The 19,848-nt window shown below is 40.1% G+C and overlaps 1 protein-coding gene across 3 annotated transcripts in view; it reads left to right on the top strand.

Annotated features, from left to right (window-relative positions):
- The window catches only part of SEC24A (SEC24 homolog A, COPII coat complex component), a 109,907-nt gene that overhangs the window by 49,837 nt on the left and 40,222 nt on the right, over positions 1-19,848 (top strand). For 2 of the 3 annotated variants that reach the window (XM_037509293.2, XM_037509291.2), the window contains exons 2-5: positions 10,546-11,037; positions 17,638-17,808; positions 19,049-19,126; positions 19,666-19,826. In XM_037509293.2, coding sequence (XP_037365190.1) covers positions 10,566-11,037; positions 17,638-17,808; positions 19,049-19,126; positions 19,666-19,826 — 882 coding nt within the window. In that variant the 5' untranslated portion in view covers positions 10,546-10,565. The remainder of the gene's footprint in view (positions 1-10,545; positions 11,038-17,637; positions 17,809-19,048; positions 19,127-19,665; positions 19,827-19,848) is intronic. The other variant, XM_037509292.2, reaches the window with a different exon arrangement.

Below are 19,848 nucleotides of genomic sequence, written 5' to 3'. Positions count from 1 at the left end.
ACCACCGCCTGTCTTTTAGCAAGACAGCAGAGTTTGCGGTCTGATTCATTTCAGGCTGCGTGCCGACAGTGGGATGGGGGGGTCGTACTCAGTCTGAATTTACCGAGGTGAATGAGTGACTGGGCTTTGGGGCTCTTTAGGGTAGGGCCTGCTCATCTCTCCGAGAACATTCCTCGAATTGTGCTTAGGGCACCTGTTCAGTTTTTCACCTTTGGAAGAACCAAATAGAGGGGAGAGTCTGCTGTTTGATTTCTAGAAGTGTTGCCATCACTTTGGAAAGGAGCTGAACACAACTGTGAACCTCCGATGAGAGTGTGTATGTGGCACACTCTCTGTTGTGAGAGTGTCTTGTGGTTTCCAAGCTTTCAATTCTTTTTAAGATTTATTTATTTCTGCATACACGAACTGGGGTACAGGCCAGATGTGCGGGGGAAAGGGGTGAGAGGATTCACCAGAGACAGAGTGGGGAGCAGAACAGAGGGATCTACTGAAATACACTGCTGAGGGGAGCAACAGGAGAGACAGGCGAGGTCTGCTGCGCATTTTGGGTCAGCTCCCTGGCCGGGGATGGAACTCCTGCTGCAGTGGCTGCTGATAGCTTTATAGTGCTGAGGCTTAACCCCTTGCCCCACCAGGGAGAGCCCCTGCCCCCAAGCTTGCAATTGTTATATACAGAAAGATTTTCTGCTAATAGCTTGCCAGGTTACCAATTTACCTATAAGTCTTTGATTTAAGGAAATAAAGCTAGTAGAATTAATACTAAAATACTTAAATTGTCTTTTGGAGTCTAAGAAAGCTGTGGTCAGGAAAATGAACAATGACTAAAATTGCTAATTTGCATTTTTTTTTAGAGAACATTACTATTGTCTTTACAAAGAAGGCTCTAAAAGACTTTTAAAAATGTCTGAGTAGGAAGAAGCAAGAATAAGTGTGGGTAAGCACCGAACTGGTGTTAAGTTGAATCCATTGTGTGCTCTCATTTTTATGGTAGCAGATAATGTGAACGACATTTTCTCCTAGGCTGTTTAGTAGTAACATTTACACTGTGGATGAAATAATTTTAATACATTCAGTTTAAGGTAAAAAGACATGTCATATGGCTATTTTTTTCCTTATTTGTAAATTGCAAATTAACATGAACTTTAAGTGCATATCCTGCAAATATTCTGATAAGCTTATGTTTAAGTATAGCTCTGGTAATTATGAAATGTTAAGGGATTTTAGCCATTGTGATTTGCTCTTTTGGAGAAGTCACTATGTTGTTTGGATCCAGTTCAGGAGGCATTTATTGCATAACATTTAACTTTTTTCCTAAGACACATAAATAAAAATAAGTAAAGGTCCCTGTACACTGGTTGTCCAGAGCCAATTGGAGATTCAGATAGAGAAGGAAATCACAGGACTGCAAATACATACCTTTTTAAGATTTAATTTTGCCATTCTTTTTCTAAGTCCCATCTATAAAGTTTTTTGTAGACATAGTATATAACATATATGCTATGTTCAAATTATATACTATAGTTCAGTTAGATTTTTAGATTATAATCAAAAGACCTAATAGCTACTTCTTTCATTTTTATATAACGTGCTTTCATATTGTGTAGTGTCAGTGTATAATAGAATTCCTCATAAATTGATAGTGATTCTGTACGACCACTTAAACTGGCAGATAATTAATTTGACTATCTTGTGATAAGGATAAAGGCAAGTTAATTGCTTTGGTAACTCAATTTGCTGAGTCAATTAGAAATTGTAATATTTATATAAACTTCACATTTAAAATATAGCTTGAGGGGGTGGGGGGGCGGGGAGGGGAGGGATTGGGGTCAAAATAAGGGGGTTGCAATTGTATGGGGAATATAAAAATAAAATTTATAAAAATAAAATAAAGTATAGGTTGGGGCCTCCCTGGTGGCGCAAGGGGTTAAGATGCAGCACTGTGAAGCTTTCTGCAGCCACTGCAAGACGAGTTCGATCCCTGGCCAGGGAGGTGACCCACATGGTGCAGCAGACCTCTCCTGACAAGCCCACTGCTCCCCTCAGCAGTATATTTTAGTTCATCTGCCTGTTCTGCTCCCCACTTTGCCTCTGGTGAATCCTCTCACCCTCAACACCTCTGGCCTGTACCCCAGTTACTGTATGCATAAATAAATCTTTAAAAAAATACATTAAGAATGTGAAGGTTAATAATCTTCACCTTCTCTCTTAATAGCTTCTCCTTTTATATTGTAATGTTATATTTATAAATAGCTGCCTTTGGAAAATATTATGTATCATATGATATTTTGAGAGAGCAAGAGAATCCCCAGATAATTTTTGTTATAGTAAATTGTTATAATTGTTTATATATATATATATTTTTTTTTTTAAAAATATTTATTTATTTATACAAGCACTGGGTACAGTCAGAAGCGTGGGAGGGTGAGAGAATTCACCAGAGCCAGAGCGGGGAGCAGAGCAGGCAGGAGGACTGATGTACACTGCTGAGGGGAGCAGCGGGCGGCAGGAGAGGTCTGCGCGCCATGTGGGACCCTCCTCCGGTGGCTGGGGAGCAGCCGGGGATCGAACCGGCGCTGCAGAGGCTGCGGGCAGCTTCGCAACCCAGCGCTCAACCGCTGCGCCACCGGGGAGGCCCTTATATATATATTTTTAAGATTTATTTTTATTAAAGCATACAAGAGGGCCTCCCCCATGGCACAGCAGTTGAGCGCTGGATTGCAAAGCTGCCTGCAGCCTCTGCAGTGCTGGTTTGATCCCCATCTGCCGGGTGAGGATCCCACATGGCGCGCAGGCCTCTCCTACCGCCCGCTGCTCCCTTCAGCAGTGTACTTCGTCGGTCTGCCTATTCTGTTCTCTGCTCTGGTTCTGGTGAATTCTCTCACCCTCCCAGGCTTCTGACTATACCAGTGCTTGTATAAATAAATAAATCTTTTAAAAAAATAAATAAATAAAGCATACAAGAACTGGGGTTCAGGCACAAGGTGCAGGGTGGGGGTGAGAGGTTTCACTAGAGGCAGAGTGGGGAGCAGAACAGGCAGATGGACTGAAAAACACTGCTGAGGGTAGCAGAGGGCAAGACAGGAGAGGTCTGCTGTGCCATGTGGGTAGCTCCCTGGTCGGGGATGGAACTCATGCTGCAGTGGCTGAGGACAGCTTCATAGTGCTGACTTTAACCCCTGCATCACCAGAGAAGCCCTGATAATTGTTATATTTTTAATCATTGTTACTATCTTACTGCACCTAATTTATAAGTTACTTTATCAGAGGCATTCATTGGTGGTGTCTCGGAACAAATCCCCCAAGAATAAGTGGACACTACTATGATGTCCATCTCCTCTCTAGACTTTAAATCTTGCGAGGTTAAGAATATCTGCTTTTGCACATCATCCTGTTTCTAACTCCCCCACATTTAAAAGTAGTCAGTTTTACTAAATGAAAGTTTTTGGAGTGGATATTTTTCAATTTAGATCACTAAGCGTGTGTCTGAGTGATTCATAATAAGATTAGTGCTTACTTCAAACTTTTGTCCTGGTGGATTTTTCTTGCAGTATTATCAGTTAAAACACAATAGAATATGTGAAGTATTTTTTGGTCATCGGTTTGCATCTCTATTTTAGACATGGCAGAAATATCAATCTCCTAGTTTCACTATGATGTAAACCGTGTTTTATGATTGTGTGTTTAGTATAGGAAGTCTTTAGTCACGATCAAAGCATACTGTAAATAAAAATGGCATGTGGTCTGTCACACTGATTGTTGTGGCTGAGTTCCTTTTAATGTTTTCAGTTGGGGCAGTAACTTTAGATTCCCATAAGACTCTTAGCCTGTCTCTGAACTTCTTGTTTTTCTCTGCTATAAGACTGGGAGCTCCTGAAAGGCAGATATAGTAATGAGAATCAACATTTGTTTTTTACTTATTCTGTGACTGTGCTCGGCTGTATAATATGCATCATCTTCTCTAATCCTCACAACAGTACTATGAAGTAAGAACTGTTAGGTTTGTAAACCTGAGAAGGAGTTTGAGAGGAGTAATTCTTTAGGCAACTAGCTCAAGGTCATACAGCTATTCATTTGTGAAACCCAAAACCTAGGTAGCCTTACTTGACCACTGTTGTTCTACTTACTGGTTATTCAAAGTGACAGGACCTAGCACTTTGAATTAGTGTGTGAATCAAGAACCCTCTCAGGTTTCTTTATGTAGGTAGATTTGTATAATTACATTGAATATTTGTTGATTTTTTTTTTTTAAAAGCCATTTAGCTTATTTTCCTTTGGATTACAACTAATGCATTATCCAACCCTAACTTCTGTTAGTATTTAGTTCATATCCTTGCTATTTCATCATCATATTTTATAAATGTTTTGTAGACCCCACTTTGATTCCTAGCATTTGCTTACCCCTTTCCATTGCTTTCTTAAAGCTCTTATTTTTAGTGATTGGCCCACAAGTTGTACTCAGGCAGTGGAGTTTGTTATGTGTTATTTGTTACCTGCTACATCAAAACTTTTCCCCCAAATAGTAACATTGTACTTAGCTGTTGTATTTAAAAGCCCACAGACAGACCTGTTTGAGGTTTAAGAGACTATCTTGCTGTCTAAAATGTGATGTTTTTATGTAGGCCACCATAATTAATAGGATCACATTCTGGAGAGTCTTGAATTAATTACAATTGGTTACTCAGTGGTATTCATGTATGATAGGTGGAAAGTGTAAGCTATCTCTGGTAAATAGTAGCTCAGTATATATTTACTGAATATATTAATGAATTAATTAAGAATACAAAGAAAGATCTTAAGTTTTTATCTTATGTGGAATTTTAGGCAAAACCTTTCTGGGGAACATCTTTTCCCCTTACTATTAAATTTATATTAAGGAGTAGTTTATTTATGTTTTTGTGTCTATCCAGTAGACTTTCTTGAAGAAACTTGTGAAGTAATAGTTTACTTTGTATGCATTGGGCAGTATATCAGAAGTGTCTTAATTTTTCTGTGCTAGATTTCACGAATAATATATATCAATCATTTTGACACATTAGTGATTTCTGAAGTTCATACTGTTCACTCACAAGTACACGAGAAACATCTGTACATGAAATTTACCATTCAGATTCTGGGATCCCACTGAGTCTTGAAGAACAGAACCTGACAAAGGTGGCTCACTAAGGAATATACCTCGGATCTCTTTGATTCTGAAGCTACTGGCTGGGTGACTGAGTAGCAGTCATCTGCATTCATTTTAATCTCATTTGCTTCTTTGCTTCTCTACACTATCTTTTTTTTAATATTCAAAAAAGTTAGGTTTATTATAAAAAAGAGAGGGAGAAGATGACACTTGCACAGACAAAAGCAGGCAGAAAAAGCTGCTCTTCTCCATACTTCTTTTTTTTTTTTTTTTTTAAGATTTATTTATTTGTACATGTGAGAACTGGGGTACAGGCCAGAGGTGCAGAGGGTGAGAGGATTCACCACAGACAGAGTGGGGAACAGAACAGGGAGAGACAGGAGAGGTCTGCTGCGCTATGTGGGTTAGCTTTTCGGCCAGGGATCGAACTCGTGCTGCAGTGTATGGGATAGCTTCATAGTGCTGCAACTTAACCCCTTGCGCCACCAGGGAGGACCATCTCCACACTTCTAATATGGTTTCTGCTCCCACTCATTCCTGAAACCCTTAATGAGGCCACATGTGACCTTTATTAAGTAAAAAAATAAATAAATAAAAAAATTCACTTTTATTTTCCAAGCAGCTGTTGATACCCTTGACCACTACTTGTTTTGGTTTCTAGGATATCGCATGATTTTGATTTTCCCTTCTACCTTTTTGGTCACTGTTTCTCACTGGCAGTATTCTCAATATTTCTACCTTTTTTGGTTGCTTTATTCTCTCTCCAGCCCCACAATGTTGATGTTCCTAAGAGTTTGGGCCTGACTCTCTTTCTCTCTTTTTTAGCAACAATAAACATTTCACATAATTTCTTTAGCCTACTTTTTTCTTACTCTGTACATGCTCCCTGGATGATATGAATTCCCATGGCATCAAATACTATACATATGCCAGCACCTCCCCAAGTTATAAGCTGAAACCTGTCTCTTTGGTTGCATATAGGTATCTTTCTGTTGGATACCACCACTTGGATTTCTTGATGGCACCTGAAATTACTTTTAAAATAATTCTTCAACCTCACTTCCCTTTGTTTTCCTGCCTTCCCCCATTCTCTTCTTTTCCTTTCCTAGAAAATGGCACTGCTCTCCACGGAATTGGTCAGGTTAGAATCTGGCAGGATTTTTTGATTTCTTCCTCTTCTATTTCGCATCAGTTTACATATTCCATTCCCATATTCAATTCCACATCAAATCCCACAGTTTTATTTCTTCAATCTTTTTTTTTTAAGCTAAGTATTGTACAGGTGCTATGCATTTCTCTGCAACCCCAATGTTAAATTATTTTTTATTAAATGTATATACAAACACAAAACTAGGTATTAATTCCATATACTTAAAACTGTGGGCACATTGTAAAACCAAAACAAATTATAAATAAAACATCTTCAAAAGCATTGTGGTTCAAACTTAAAATAATTAAGTAATGGGAAGGGGAAAAACAAAGAAAAAACATTAAGTAATATGATGGATTATGTTTACCTGCAGCCAAAATTCAATTGTTTTAATTTTGAGCATGTTGGAACATCATTTGGGTGATTATCATGGCCTCTATTTTTCCTTTTTTTTTTTTTTTTAAAGATTTATTTTATTATACAAGAGCTGGGGTACAGGCCAGAGGCGCGGGAGGGTGAGAGGATTCACCAGAGACAGAGTGGAGAGCAGAACAGGCAGATGGACCGAAAGCACTGCTGAGGGGAGCAGTGGGCGAGACCGGAGGGGTCTGCTGCGCCATGTGGGTATCTCCCTGGCTGTCCAGGAATTGAACCCGTGCTGCAGAGGCTGCGGACTGCTTCACAGTGCTATGCTCAACCTGCTGCGCCACCTGGGAGGCCCCTATTTTTCCTTTTTTAACATGAAACTTGTTTTCAGTTTGGGGAGATTAGGTATTCCCCAAAACAGTGTGGAAGAAGCCATTATGGAGGAAGTTCTCCCTTTGCACATATGAATGGCTTTTACAAAAGGCAACTTCCACCCAGCTTTCAGAACCCTCTTATAAAATAAACCTTTTGCCAGGACTCATTTTCGGTCCCCTGCTGTCGTCACTGTCACAATGAATCAATGAATCTGGTAGTAACTACTACAAAGCAGTTTCTTTTCTATTTTTTTTTTAAAGATTTATTTATTTGTTTATACAAGCACTGGGTACAGTCAGAATTGTGGGAGGGTGAGAGAATTCACCAGAGCCAGAATGGGGAACAGAACAGGCAGACTGATGAAACACACTGCTGAGGGGAGCAGCGGGCGCGGCAGGAGAGGTCTGTTGTGCCATGTGGGACCCTCGCTGGCGGCCGGGGATTGAACTGGTGCAGCAGAGGCTGAGGGCAGCCTCGCAGCCCAGCACTCAACCGCTGCACCACCAGGGGAGGCCTAAGCCTTCCATTTTTAATAACATTTCCACAGTGCTTTACTTGCTGCCCCAAAACATTCCATCATAACCATTCCATTCATAAACTGTAATAAAGCCAATTAGATTTTAAAAATTAACTTGGTTGTATTTTTGTTATTTAACACCACCTTCTGAAGGTTATCCAGGTTTGTGGTCCCTACCATCTTCAAATCCAACAATGACCTGTTGGGTCTTGCTAACTTTCCCCCTCCCCCTTTCACCCTTGTGTTCATATATCAGATTATCCTGATAATCTGAAATTATCTCAATCTCAAATTACATTAAGAACCTTAATTTCGGGGCCTCCTTGGTGGTACAAAGGGTTAAATGTCTGTACTATGAAGCTATCTGCAGCCACTGCAGCACTGACTTCGATCCCAGGCCAGGAAGGTCACCCACATGGTGCAGCAGACCTCTCGTGTCTCCCCTGCTGCTCCCCTCAGCAGTATATTTCATATTTCAGTAGTTGTGCCTGTTCCGCTCCCCACTCTGTCTCTGGTGAGTCCTCTCACCGCTCCCCCCCCACCCCCTTACCCCAGCTCTTGTATGCATAAATAAATAAATCGTAAAAAAAAAAAGAGGGCCTCCCCTGTGGTGAAGCAGGTTGAGTGCAGTGCTGTGAAGCTGTCTGCAGCCTCTCACCCTCCCGTGCCTCTGGCCTGCGCCCCAGCTCTTGTATAAAAAAAATAAATAAATCTTTAAAAAAAAAAACGAAACTGGGATCTAGCCTGAGGTACGGCAGGGGCAGTGGGGGCGGGGGGTGATGAGAGGATTCACCAGAGACAGAGTGGGGAACAGAACAGGCAGATTGACTGAAATACACTGCTGAGGGGAGCAGCGGGTGAGACAGGAGAGGTCTGCTGTGCCCTGTGGGTTGCCGGGGATCGAACTTGTGCTGCAGTGACTGGCAATAGTTTGATAGTGCTATCTTTAATGCTGGCGCCACCAGGGAGCCTCTCAAGTCTGTGTTCTTAATTGCTACTTTATAGTGCTTCTTTCCTATATATTTAATATAGAGTGATCTTGTACTATGAAGAAATTGTGTAGGGTTTGTATTCCTTTAGATAGTTTTGTGTAGCATATCTCAGCGATTGAATATTCACCTCACTATGGCATTAGAATATATAGAACATTGCTAGTTCAACTATGTTGACTTGTAGTGTGATTTGAGACAAGTTGCTTAGCTGCTGTAAACTTAGAATTTCTTTTTTTTTTTTTAAAAGAGGCATGTTATTTATTTATTTATTTATCTATCTATCTATCTATCTATCTATTTATTTAATTGTTTTGTTTATACATGCACTGGGTACAGTCAGAAGTGCGGGAGGGTGAGAGAATTCACCAGAGCCAGAGCGGGGAGCAGAGCAGGCAGAAGGACCGAAGTACACTGCTGAGGGGAGCAGCGGGCGGCAGGAGAGGTCTGTACGCCATGTGGGACCCTCCTCCAGTGGCCGGGGAGCAGCCGGGGATGGAACCGGTGCCGCAGAGGCCGCGGGCAGCTTCATAACCCAGTGCTCAACCGCTGCGCCACCGGTGAGGCCCTAAACTTAGAATTTCTTGGGCCTCCCTGGTGGCGCAAGGGGTTAAGCACCACACTATGAAGCAATCTGCAGTCTCTGCAGCATGAGTTCAATCCCCGGTGGGTCAGGGAGCAACCCACATGGCGCAGAAGACCTCTCCTGATTTGCCCGCTGCTCCCTCAGCAGTGTACTTCCGTCGATCTGCCTGTTCTGTTCCCCAATCTGTCCCTGGTGAATCCTCTCACCCCCCGCCCCAGCATCTCTGGCCTGTTCCCCAGCTCTTGTATGCATAAATAAATAAATCTTTAAAAATAAATAAATAAAATAAAGTTAGAATTTCTCATAGTACCAGAATCTTCACTGTCATTTTTAGAATATGAGATTCTGTAATTCATCTGTGACTGAGAAATCATGCATAGCTAAGCAAAGTATTCCTAGATATAAAGAGTTAATTTCCTAGAACATTTGATTTGGTATTTTGGAAGTAAGCCAGAGTTGATTTAAGTTACTTATTTATGCTTATCTTTCTCTTTACTTATCCTTTCTCTTTTTCTAAAGATTCAAGAAGCCTATTTAAATGGGTTACATAAACATCAAGGAGGTAAAATTTAGGAAAAGTGAAATCTTTCTAAACCTGTGTGTATATTAATGCCTGCTCATAGGGGAAATTCCCCTCACCCCGTTTGGATTCTTCAAAGGCTGACTGGATGGAACATTTAGATTTATAGGAGAAAAGGCCAGATTTTAATAAAATACTAATGGGGAATGTACATGGTTGTAAATTCTAAAGAAAAAGATTTATTTATACAAGAACTGGGGTGCAGGCCAGAGGTGTGGGAGGGTGAGAGGATTCACCAGAGACAAAGTGGGGAGCAGAACAGGCAGACGGACCTAAAACACTGCTGAGGGGAGCAGCAGGCGAGCCAGAAGAGATCTCCCGTGCCGTGTGGGGCACCTCCCTGGCCGGCCGGGAATCGAACCCGTGCTGCAGAGGCTGTGGACAGCTTCACAGCCTGCACTTAACCTTCTGAGCCACCAGAGAGGGCCCCCCTTTGCTATTTTTAAATTGGAGTATTTTTGTTTTTTTATTGTTGAGTTGTCTGAATACTGTATGTTGTTTTTTTTTAAAGATTTATTTATTTTTATACAGAAGCTGGGGTACAGACCAGAGGCGCGGGAGGGTGAGAGGATTCACCAGAGACAGAGCGGGGAGCAGAACAGGCAGACAACTGAAATACACTGCTGAGGGGAGCAGCAGGGGGAGCAGCAGGCGCGACAGGAGAGGTCTGCCATGCCATGTGGGAATCTCCCTGGCCAACTGGGAATCGAACCCACGCTGCAAAGGCTGTGGACAGCTTCACAGCGCTGTGCTCAACCCACTGCACCACTGGGGAGGCCATGAATACCATATGTTTTAATGTGTTTTTAAAAAAATACTGCTTTGTTTGCAAGACTAATTTTTACTTCTCTTATTGGAAGGTCCTGTCCAAAATGCACTGATGTCTTCACAAGTGTCGATGAGCCAAGGATTTAATTCTCAGCTTCCAGGATCCTATCCTCATCCAATACCAGCAAAGACATTGAATCCAGTCTCTGGACAGTCTAACTATGGTGGTTCTCAGACTGTTTCTCCATTAAGTAATTATCAGGGACCCGGGCAGACTCTTAATAGGCCACCTGTGACTTCTAATCCAGTGACACCTTCATTCCTTAGTGGTCCGGTTCCTCGAATGCCACTACCTACTTCTCAGAACCCAGCTGCTACACCAATGCCTTCTGGTAGCTTTCTTCCTGGAGCCAACGTACCACCATCTTTGAATTGGCAATATAACTATCAGTCCACAGGACCACAGACAAACCACAGTCCTCGTGCAACATCTCAACCAACTATGTCTGGGAATACAAATTTCGCGAGTCATCAATATGTTTCTTCTGGAGATCCCTCACTTCAAAACAACTTCATGAAATCAGGTAGAAAACTTTTTTTTTTCTTTTTTTAAAATATTTATTTATTTATTTATATAAGCACTGGGTACAGTCAGAAGCGCGGGAGGGTGAGAGAATTCAACAGAGCCAGAGCAGGGAACAGAATAGGCAGAAGGACCAAAGTACACTGCTGACGGGAGCAGCGGGTGACAGGAGAGGTCTGCGCGCCATGTGGGACCCTCGCCTGGGGATCGAACTGGTGCTGCAGAGGCTGCGGGCAGCTTCGCAGCCCAGCACTCAACCGCTGCGCCACCGGGGAGCCCAATCAGGTAGAAATCTTAAAATGTAGAAGTGGGAAATTTTTGTTTGTTTTGATGTTTGAATTAATAATCCAAGCTTTGAAACCATGTGGAAGACTATTGATTTTTAAGTCACTTTTAATCATTAAGTAAGTTCTCTAACCTTTGAGTTCACTTAAAATTATCGGTTGATTCTGCTTTGCTTCTTTCCTTTGAAAATATTCTTTGTGTTTCTTTGAGTCACCCATGTCCTTTCACCTATTCTGGCATGTGTGCAGAGGCATTTCCTTAAGGTCTGGCCATTACTTTTATTAAGTGGGCTCCATCTTGTTTTCTTTTTCTTTTTTTTTTAAAGATTGTTTTATTTATACAAGCACTGGGTATAATCAGAAGCGCGGGAGGGTGAGAGAATTCACCAGAGCCAGAGCGGGGAGCAAAACAGGCAGAAGGACCGAAGTACACTGCTGAGGGGAGCAGTGGGCGTGGCAGGAGAGGCCATGTGGGACCCTCACCCGAGGGCCGGGGATCGAACCGGCGCTGCAGAGGCTGCGGGCAGCCTTGCAGCCCAGCGCTCAACTGCTACACCACCAGGGAAGCCCTCCATCTTGTTTTCTAGGGGAACTTAATTCCTCTTGGTATTGGTCTGCGGCTGGGGTTAACCTTTTGTTATGACTTAGGCAGCTTTTTTTTTTTTTTTTAATTTTTTTTAATAGAGGCATGTTTATTTATTTATTTGTTTGTTTGTTTTGTTTATACATACACTGGGTACAGTCAGAAGCGTGAGAGGGTGAGAGAATTCACCAGAGCCAGAGCAGGGAGCAGAGCAGGCAGAAGGACCGAAATACACTGCTGAGGGGAGCAGCGGGTGGCAGGAGAGGTCTGCGCGCCATGTGGGACCCTCCTCCGGTGGCCGGGGAGCAGCAGGGGATCGAACCGGCGCCGCTTAGGCCGCGGGCAGCTATGCAACCCAGCGCTCAACCGCTGCGCCACCGGGGAGGCCCTTAGGCAGCTTTTGACTCCAGAAACGTAGTGTACCAGAGAAGCAGGTTAAAACAGCCAATACTTTTGGAGTGAGGAGTGTTAATTGAGCACAACTACAGTCAAAGTAATGGACAGTGATTTATACCTATGTTTTCTTCTAATAGTTTTAGCTCCTACATATAGGTCTTCTTTCTTTTTAATATTTTATTTATTTATATATTTTTGTAGAACTGGGGTGTAGACCGGAGGTGCGGGCGGTGAGAGGATTCACCAGAGATGGAGCTGGGAGCAGAACAGGCATATTTACTGAAATACATTGCTAATGGGGGCAGTGGGGGAGACAGGAGAGGTCTGCTGCACCACATGTGGGCTAGCTCCCTGGGCAGGGGTTGAATTCAGGCTATAGTAGTGATAGTGCTGAGACTCAACCCCCTAGGTCACCCGGGATGCCCACATATAGGTCTTTGATCAATTTCTTTTGTATGTTATTAGGTAGGGGTTCAACTTTGTTCTTTTTTGCATATAGAATACAGTTGTCTCAGGATTATTTGTTGAAAATACTATTATTTTGTCAATTGAATGGCTCTCTTGTTGAAAATCAGTTGCTTATAAATATAAGGGTTTATTAGTAGACTCTGATTCTATGCATTTGAACTTTAGGTCTATCTTATGCCAGTACCAGTCATTTTTATTACTGTATCTTTGTAGTAACACTTAAATTTGGAAAGTGTAACTCTGACTTTCTTTCTCTTTTTTAAGATTGTTTGGTTGTTCTGCACCCTCTGCATTTTGGTGAGAATTTTAGGATCAACTTGTCAATTTTTCAAAAAAAACAAAAACCAGCTGTGATTTTGATAGTGGTTGTATTGAACCCCTATATCAGTTTGGGAAGAGAACTGTGAATTCTTGGATGACTTAGATCATTTCCTCCTTCCCCGTGTCGATCATTTTGTTTTTTAACCTTAGTGTTTAGTAAGTAATATCTGGCTCAAAAGTAGGTTCACTTAGTCAGTTTACTATTCCTTTTTTTCTCTTAAGCTTCTTATCAGCATTAATAGTGTTAGTTTGAGAAAAGCATTTAAAATTCTGTGTTGGCCTCAGCATATGATTGTGCTGAGAGTTTGACAAGTTGATCCTAAAATTCTTACACAAGGAAATGAATTAAGTAAACGTTCCTAAGTGAAATATTAGTATTATTAGTCACCTTTTTATAATCATGTATATTTCTGCATCTATATCCAACATACACTTAATGAGGTTTGTAGTTGGTTAACTGCTTAAATTATTTGTTTTTCTCAGTGTCTTGACAAGCCTTTGGCACTGGTGAAACATTTTTCATTTTGACTTTTAAAGATTAAACTCTCTTCTAGAAACTTACTTTCTTTGTTAGAACCATAATTGTTAAAATCCTTCGGGTTACTTCTGTTGTTTATCATTTAGCACCATGCATAAACATCTATCAGATTAAATAAATGAATATTCACTTTTTTTATAAAATATTTTTAGATTTTTATTTGTTTATACAAGAACCGTGCTACAGGCCAGATGTGCTGGAGTGTGAGAGGATTCACCAGAGACAGAGGTGGGAACAGAACAGGCAGACTGACGAAATACACTGCTGAGGGGAGCAGTGGGCAAGACAGGAGAGGTCTGCTGCACCATGTGGGTAGCTCCCTGGTCAGCCAGGATCAATCCCACGCTGCAGAGGCTGTGGACAGCTTCACAGTGCAGTGCTCAGCCTGCTGCACCACTGGGGAGACCCCAAAATATTCACTTTTTTATTAATAGTTATAGGTAACATTTACTGGAGATTTTCCAGTACTTTACTGAGCTTTCATATGTATTATTTTATTTAATCTTCTCAATAACCTGTTTCAAAGATAAGAAATGTGACGTTGGAATAATTTACCCAAAGCTACAAGAAAATAATTTGGAAAAATACGCTGTTTTAAAGGGCCTCCCTTGTGGTGCAAGGGGTTAATTCGCAGCACTAGGAAGCTCTCTGCAGTCTTTGAAGCACAGGTTCGATCCCCGACCAGGGAGCACAGGTTCGATCCCCCACATGGCACAGCAGACCTCTCCTGTCTTGTCCGCTGCTCCCCTCAATAGTGTATTTGAATAGATCCCTCTGTTCTGCCCCCCACTCTGTCTCTGGTGAATCCTCTGACCCATCACCCCCTGCATCTCTGGCGTATACCCTAGTTCTTGTATACAGAAAGTAAATCTTTTAGAAAAGAAAACTGTTTAAGAGTAGTTGTAGCTTCTTTCTAAACAGCACATGATCAGTACGCTTTACAATTTTTCACTATACCAGAGGTCCTCAGGTAAAGCCCCCCCAGTCTCACCACAAATGTGTTGTGAGAGACACAAGTGCAGAAATTTATGAGGGCTCCCATGTAAAACAAGGGGGAAAAAGATAGATAAATGAAATGAACCTAAAGTAAAAGTGTGACTAATCTTTTTTCTTATGAGACCTGTAAAAATTTCCTCATTTTTGGGCCTCCCCCGTGGCGCAGTTGTTGAGCTCTGGGCTGTGAAGCTGCCAGCAGCCTCTGCAGCGCCAGTTTGATCCCCGGCCGCTGGGCGAGGGTCCCACATGGCGCGCAGACCTCTCCTGCACCCGCTGCTCCCCTCAGCAGTGTACTTCATCAGTCTGCCAGTTCTGCGCCCCGCTCTGGTGAATTATCTCACCTTCCTGTGCTTCTGACTGTACCCAGTGCTTGTATAAATACATAAATAAATCTTTAAAAAAATTTTTTTCCTCATTTTTTTGTTTTGTTAACCCATCATTGATAGTAGGTTCCTGATCATCTGGTGTTAAAATAATTATCTAAATTATGTTATCTAGTCCTTTATTAAAGTTCCCTGGCTTGGGCCTAGAGGTTAAGTCTCAGTGCTATCACACTGTCAACTGTTGTGGCCTGAATTCAATCCCTGGCCAGGGACCTGGCCACACATGGCAGACCTCTCCTGGCTCTCTCCCACTGCCCTGTTAGCAGTGTATTTTGGTGGATCCACCTGTTCTGCTCTCCACTTTGTCTCTGGTGGATCCTCTCACTCCCTGCATCTCTGGCCTACACCCTCGTTCTTATAAGCATAAATAAATAAAAATAAACCTTTAAAAAATGAAATAAAAAAATTCTCTGGCTTTTTTCCTCGTAGACCACCTTTTACCAACTGACATTAGTTTTAGGGAGTTCAGAGGGAAGATTCTGAAATTTTAGCTATTAGTGTTACAAACAAGAATTACTCAACTATAAAGAATAATGTCTATTTTATATTCTAGTTTCAGAGTTATTCTTAAAGCTGTGAAAAATCTCCATAAGCTCACTAGTATTCTGATAAAAATTAGGTTGTTACATCCATGTGGCCAGATGTTATCATACATTCTTTCTTGTCCATGCTGAGTCGGTAATTTAAAGGGTACCTTGCCCTTTTGTTCCTTTGACTTGCTTGTATTGGCATAGATATGAATGCATGCTCTTTGATAAGGGAGTTGTATAGCAGTAATTTTTGTCTTCACTTTTGTCAACAGAACACTGATTAGTCTTGCTGATAGCTATAAAGATTCAGCAATACGTTTATTTTTCAATTTGGCTCTGGAGAATTGAGCAGTAGTAAAGAAACATTACTATGGTTAACCCTATAGAATATATTTATAGGTAAAATTCATTACCTATTATATATGTAACAATTTCAGAAGATTTTTTTTTTTTTTTTTTTTTTTGTGGGACCCTCGCCGACGGCTGGGGAACGAACCGGCTGCGGGCAGCCTTGGAGCCCAGCGCTCAACCGCTGCGCCACCAGGGGAGGCCCAATTTCAGAAGATTTTTAAAGACATGTTGGAAAGAAAAATTAAATCACACACTTGTCAATAGTATTTTATTTACTTTGTAGACTTTGTTCTTCCTCTTTGGCAAATGAGTACATGGAAGCAAAGCTGTTAACTTTAATGAGCAACTGGGTTTTGAAACTTTTGCTATCATATGGAAGAATTTCTCTAAGAGTAAATGATAATTTTTTACATGAGTCTAACAGATAATTGATGAAATTAGGCCATTGAGATATTGGTAGATGCAAGGACAAATGTAGTGTCATTCTCACTCTATTTTAATAGACACTTTTAAACCTCTTAGATCATAATGTTTTATAAGGTGTATACATGAACTTTGGATCATTTCCTGATTTTTTTACAATATTTATTTATTTATGCATACAAGAACTGGGGTGTAGGCCAGAGATGGGGGGAGGTGAGAGGATCACCAAAGACAGAGTGGGGAGCAGAACTGGCGTATTGACTAAAATACACTGCTGAGGGGAACGGCGGTCGAGACAGGAGAGGCCTCCTGCCCCATCTGGGTAGCTCCCTTACTGGCCAGGGATCGAGCTCATGCTGCAGAGACTGTGGATAACTTCACTGTGCTGTGCTTAATCCCTTGCACCACCAGAGAGCTCCAGTTTCCAGATTTTTAAGCCTAGGTGGAATTCTTAATACAGTATTTAAACCATTATTGAAAGCAAATTACTTTTAATTATTATTAGGTAAACACTGAACAATGTAAAAATTAATAATTTCATTTTTAACAGGTTATACTCCTAATAAAAATGAAGCAAAATGAAATAATACTTGGAGAATTTAAAATAACCAGAATGCCTTGTAGCTTTCAAAACCTAGCTCCAAGCTTAATTGGTGTTTATTGAATGGATTACATTATTAGGCCTTTAAAATTTTTTATTCAGGGCCTCCCTGGTGGCGCAGCGGTTGAGAGCTGGATTGCAAAGCTGCCCGCAGCCTCTGAAACGCCAGTTTGATCCCCATCTCCCCAGCTGCCAGGCGAGGGCCCCACATGGTGTGCAGACCTCTCCTGCCATCTGCTGCTCCCCTCAGCCTTGTACTTCGTCAGTCTGCCTATTCTGCTCTCCGCTCTGTCTCTGGTAAATTCTCTCACCCTCCCGCGCTTCTGACTGTACCCAGTGCTTGTATAAATAAATAAATAAATCTTTAAAAATTTTTATTCATGTTAATTTTACTGAAATATTTGACATGACCTGTTGTGCCTCTGTGACCAGTTATGCAAATTAATAAATAAGATGTTTATCAACCCTATAAGTGATCTAATATCATTTCCCCTTTATATCGCTTTGATAGTTGACAAGAGGCGTAGTAGGTGGGAGAGACTTTGAAATGTACAAAGGATGCATATAAATTAAAAAATAATAAATCTGGGAGTTAACATTTCTGGTAATTTATTGGTGATTATAATTAAAATGTAAATTTGGAAGTTACTTAGACCTGATAAAAAAATATTTTGGACTTTGCCTTAAGTTCTTAACTGAAATGTGAAAAAAACACTTGTTTCCATAGATTCTGTACCCCCTTTAGTGAATCCACCTCTGCCTACCACTTTTCAACCAGGAGCTCCTATTGCACCCCCTCCAACTGGAGGACCACTGCCAGTGAGGCCTCTCACGCCTCAGAAATCATCACATAAAGCTATGTCTCAACCCTCATTTAATTCACCTATCAACCAAGAAGGTAAGCATAGCAAAAACTGAGTCAAGATTATTATCTGAATTCTGTACCTCCAAATCATGTTTTTCCAGAAATTCCTGTTGTTTTGGTTAGGGATGGTCTTCAGGAATTTAGAGTTTTAAAGAGTTCCTCATGAATTATACAGGACTGTGGACTACCATTTCGGAACCACTGCAATTAATTTGTAATTTTTTTTTGTTTTTTGTGCAGATTTTTAAAATCATGGCTATAAAGTTAGGTGCCTTTTGGAGGAGGGAGGCAAGAGGGGAATTCCTGCTGTGGACAGGTGTTAAAATTACTTTTTTATTAAATTGACTCTTTTCCATTAAAGCAAAATTTCCTTTGCCACTATTTTTATCAATATTGACATTTATGAGTCTAAATATAATATCAAATACATAAACATTTTGAGGATTTATATAAATAATAAAGTTTTAAAGCATTGACTTCAGATGTAACTTTCAAATGTTTTATTAATTTAATCAAAAATATTTTGTAAAATAGGAATTTTGATTTAGACAGTTGTATAGCCATTGCAGCAAGATATGGAAATAGGAAAACAGAAGAAGAGAAAAAAAACAGTGTTCATATCCTACTACTAAATACAATCAATATTTATCATATTGGTACTTTCTTTTGCATTTTTTTTTAAATATTGTAAGGAAAAAACCAACCTGTGAATAGTTTGAATAGTATTAACTGTAACAAAATGATAAAGCAGTGTCACACTGGTTGTCACATTACAAAACTGAAAACTAGGCTGAAATAAGCATTTAAAGCTTTAATGAACTGAAAACATGTCCAGTATGCTGGTTTATTACTACAAATAGTTTTACTAAGGTTTTTGTATGAGTTTATGGCAAGGATTCCACTTACTCCATATTTTGCAAAAAAGTTTTTACCCTTGTAATTTAATTTTCAAGTAGTATTGATTTTGGTAAATTTTTTCCAGTGTTGACTTAAATTAGAAATTTGAATGCAACTCTCACAACTACTGAATTCTTTCAGAATAATTTTACTAAGTTCACAAGGGACTATCCTTTTTAGAAGTGTATGACATTATTTAACACTTTTGTGTATTTAAAAACTTACAGTTTGAAATTTTTATTTCAACATATGACATTTTTCTTTGTGGTTTAAACTATTGTTTAAAAAGTTATTTTGACTTAGATATTAGCTCAGGTGTTGCAAAGATTATCATAATTGTCCTAATTTAATTATTGTTAATAAACTTCTTTCTTAGGTATTACATCAAATGCCAATAATGGATCTATGGCTGTTCACAATAGTTATGATGAAATTGAAGGCGGTGGCTTCTTGGGTGAGATGCTATGAAAGATTTAAAGAGAATGTGTTCATTATAGGAAACAAAGATGAAAGCCTTATAATCATGTCACACAGTAATACCTACAGTTACCCTTTTTTATCTTCACACATTTAGATTTTTTTAGTTAGATATTTTTCCTTTCAGAATTGTTATCATGGGTTTTATTATTACTATGTATGAGTATGTAGTATTTTTATCATTTATATCTAAGTTTAGTTAACTATTTGAGCATTAAAGTTCTTTTGAATTAGAATTTTAACCTGAACACAAAATTTAGTGTGCTATGAAAGTAAATGAAGTATAACAAATTTATTTCTGTGTGTTTACACCTATAGTCTATATTAACTACTTTTTAACCATTGCTGTTATATTGTTACTAGTGTTTATTTTCCTTATTTTAAAGAATTGATAAATGAAAATATTTAATTGCCCATAGGATTAGGCATTATAATTCCTAGAATTTAATGGATCTATGAGTTGATTTGAAGTATTGAGGAGTATAAAATAGAACTTAAAAGTTACTTTGTTTCTAGCAACACCACAGCTTACTCATAAGAATCCCACAATGAGCAGAAGTGTTGGGTATTCATATCCATCCTTACCACCTGGTTATCAGAACACAGCACCACCTAGTACAGCTGGAATGCCACCCTCTTCCTTGAATTACCCAAGTGGACCACAGGCCTTTAATCAGGTAAATTTTTTTTAACTTGCTT

Source organism: Talpa occidentalis, unplaced genomic scaffold (genome assembly GCF_014898055.3).
Source record: "Talpa occidentalis isolate TD23 unplaced genomic scaffold, MPIMG_talOcc4v2.1 talOcc4.13, whole genome shotgun sequence".
NCBI lineage: Eukaryota > Metazoa > Chordata > Mammalia > Eulipotyphla > Talpidae > Talpa > Talpa occidentalis.
The sequence above is the reverse complement of the archived record's forward strand: the minus strand, read 5'-3'. Positions and strand labels throughout refer to the sequence as shown.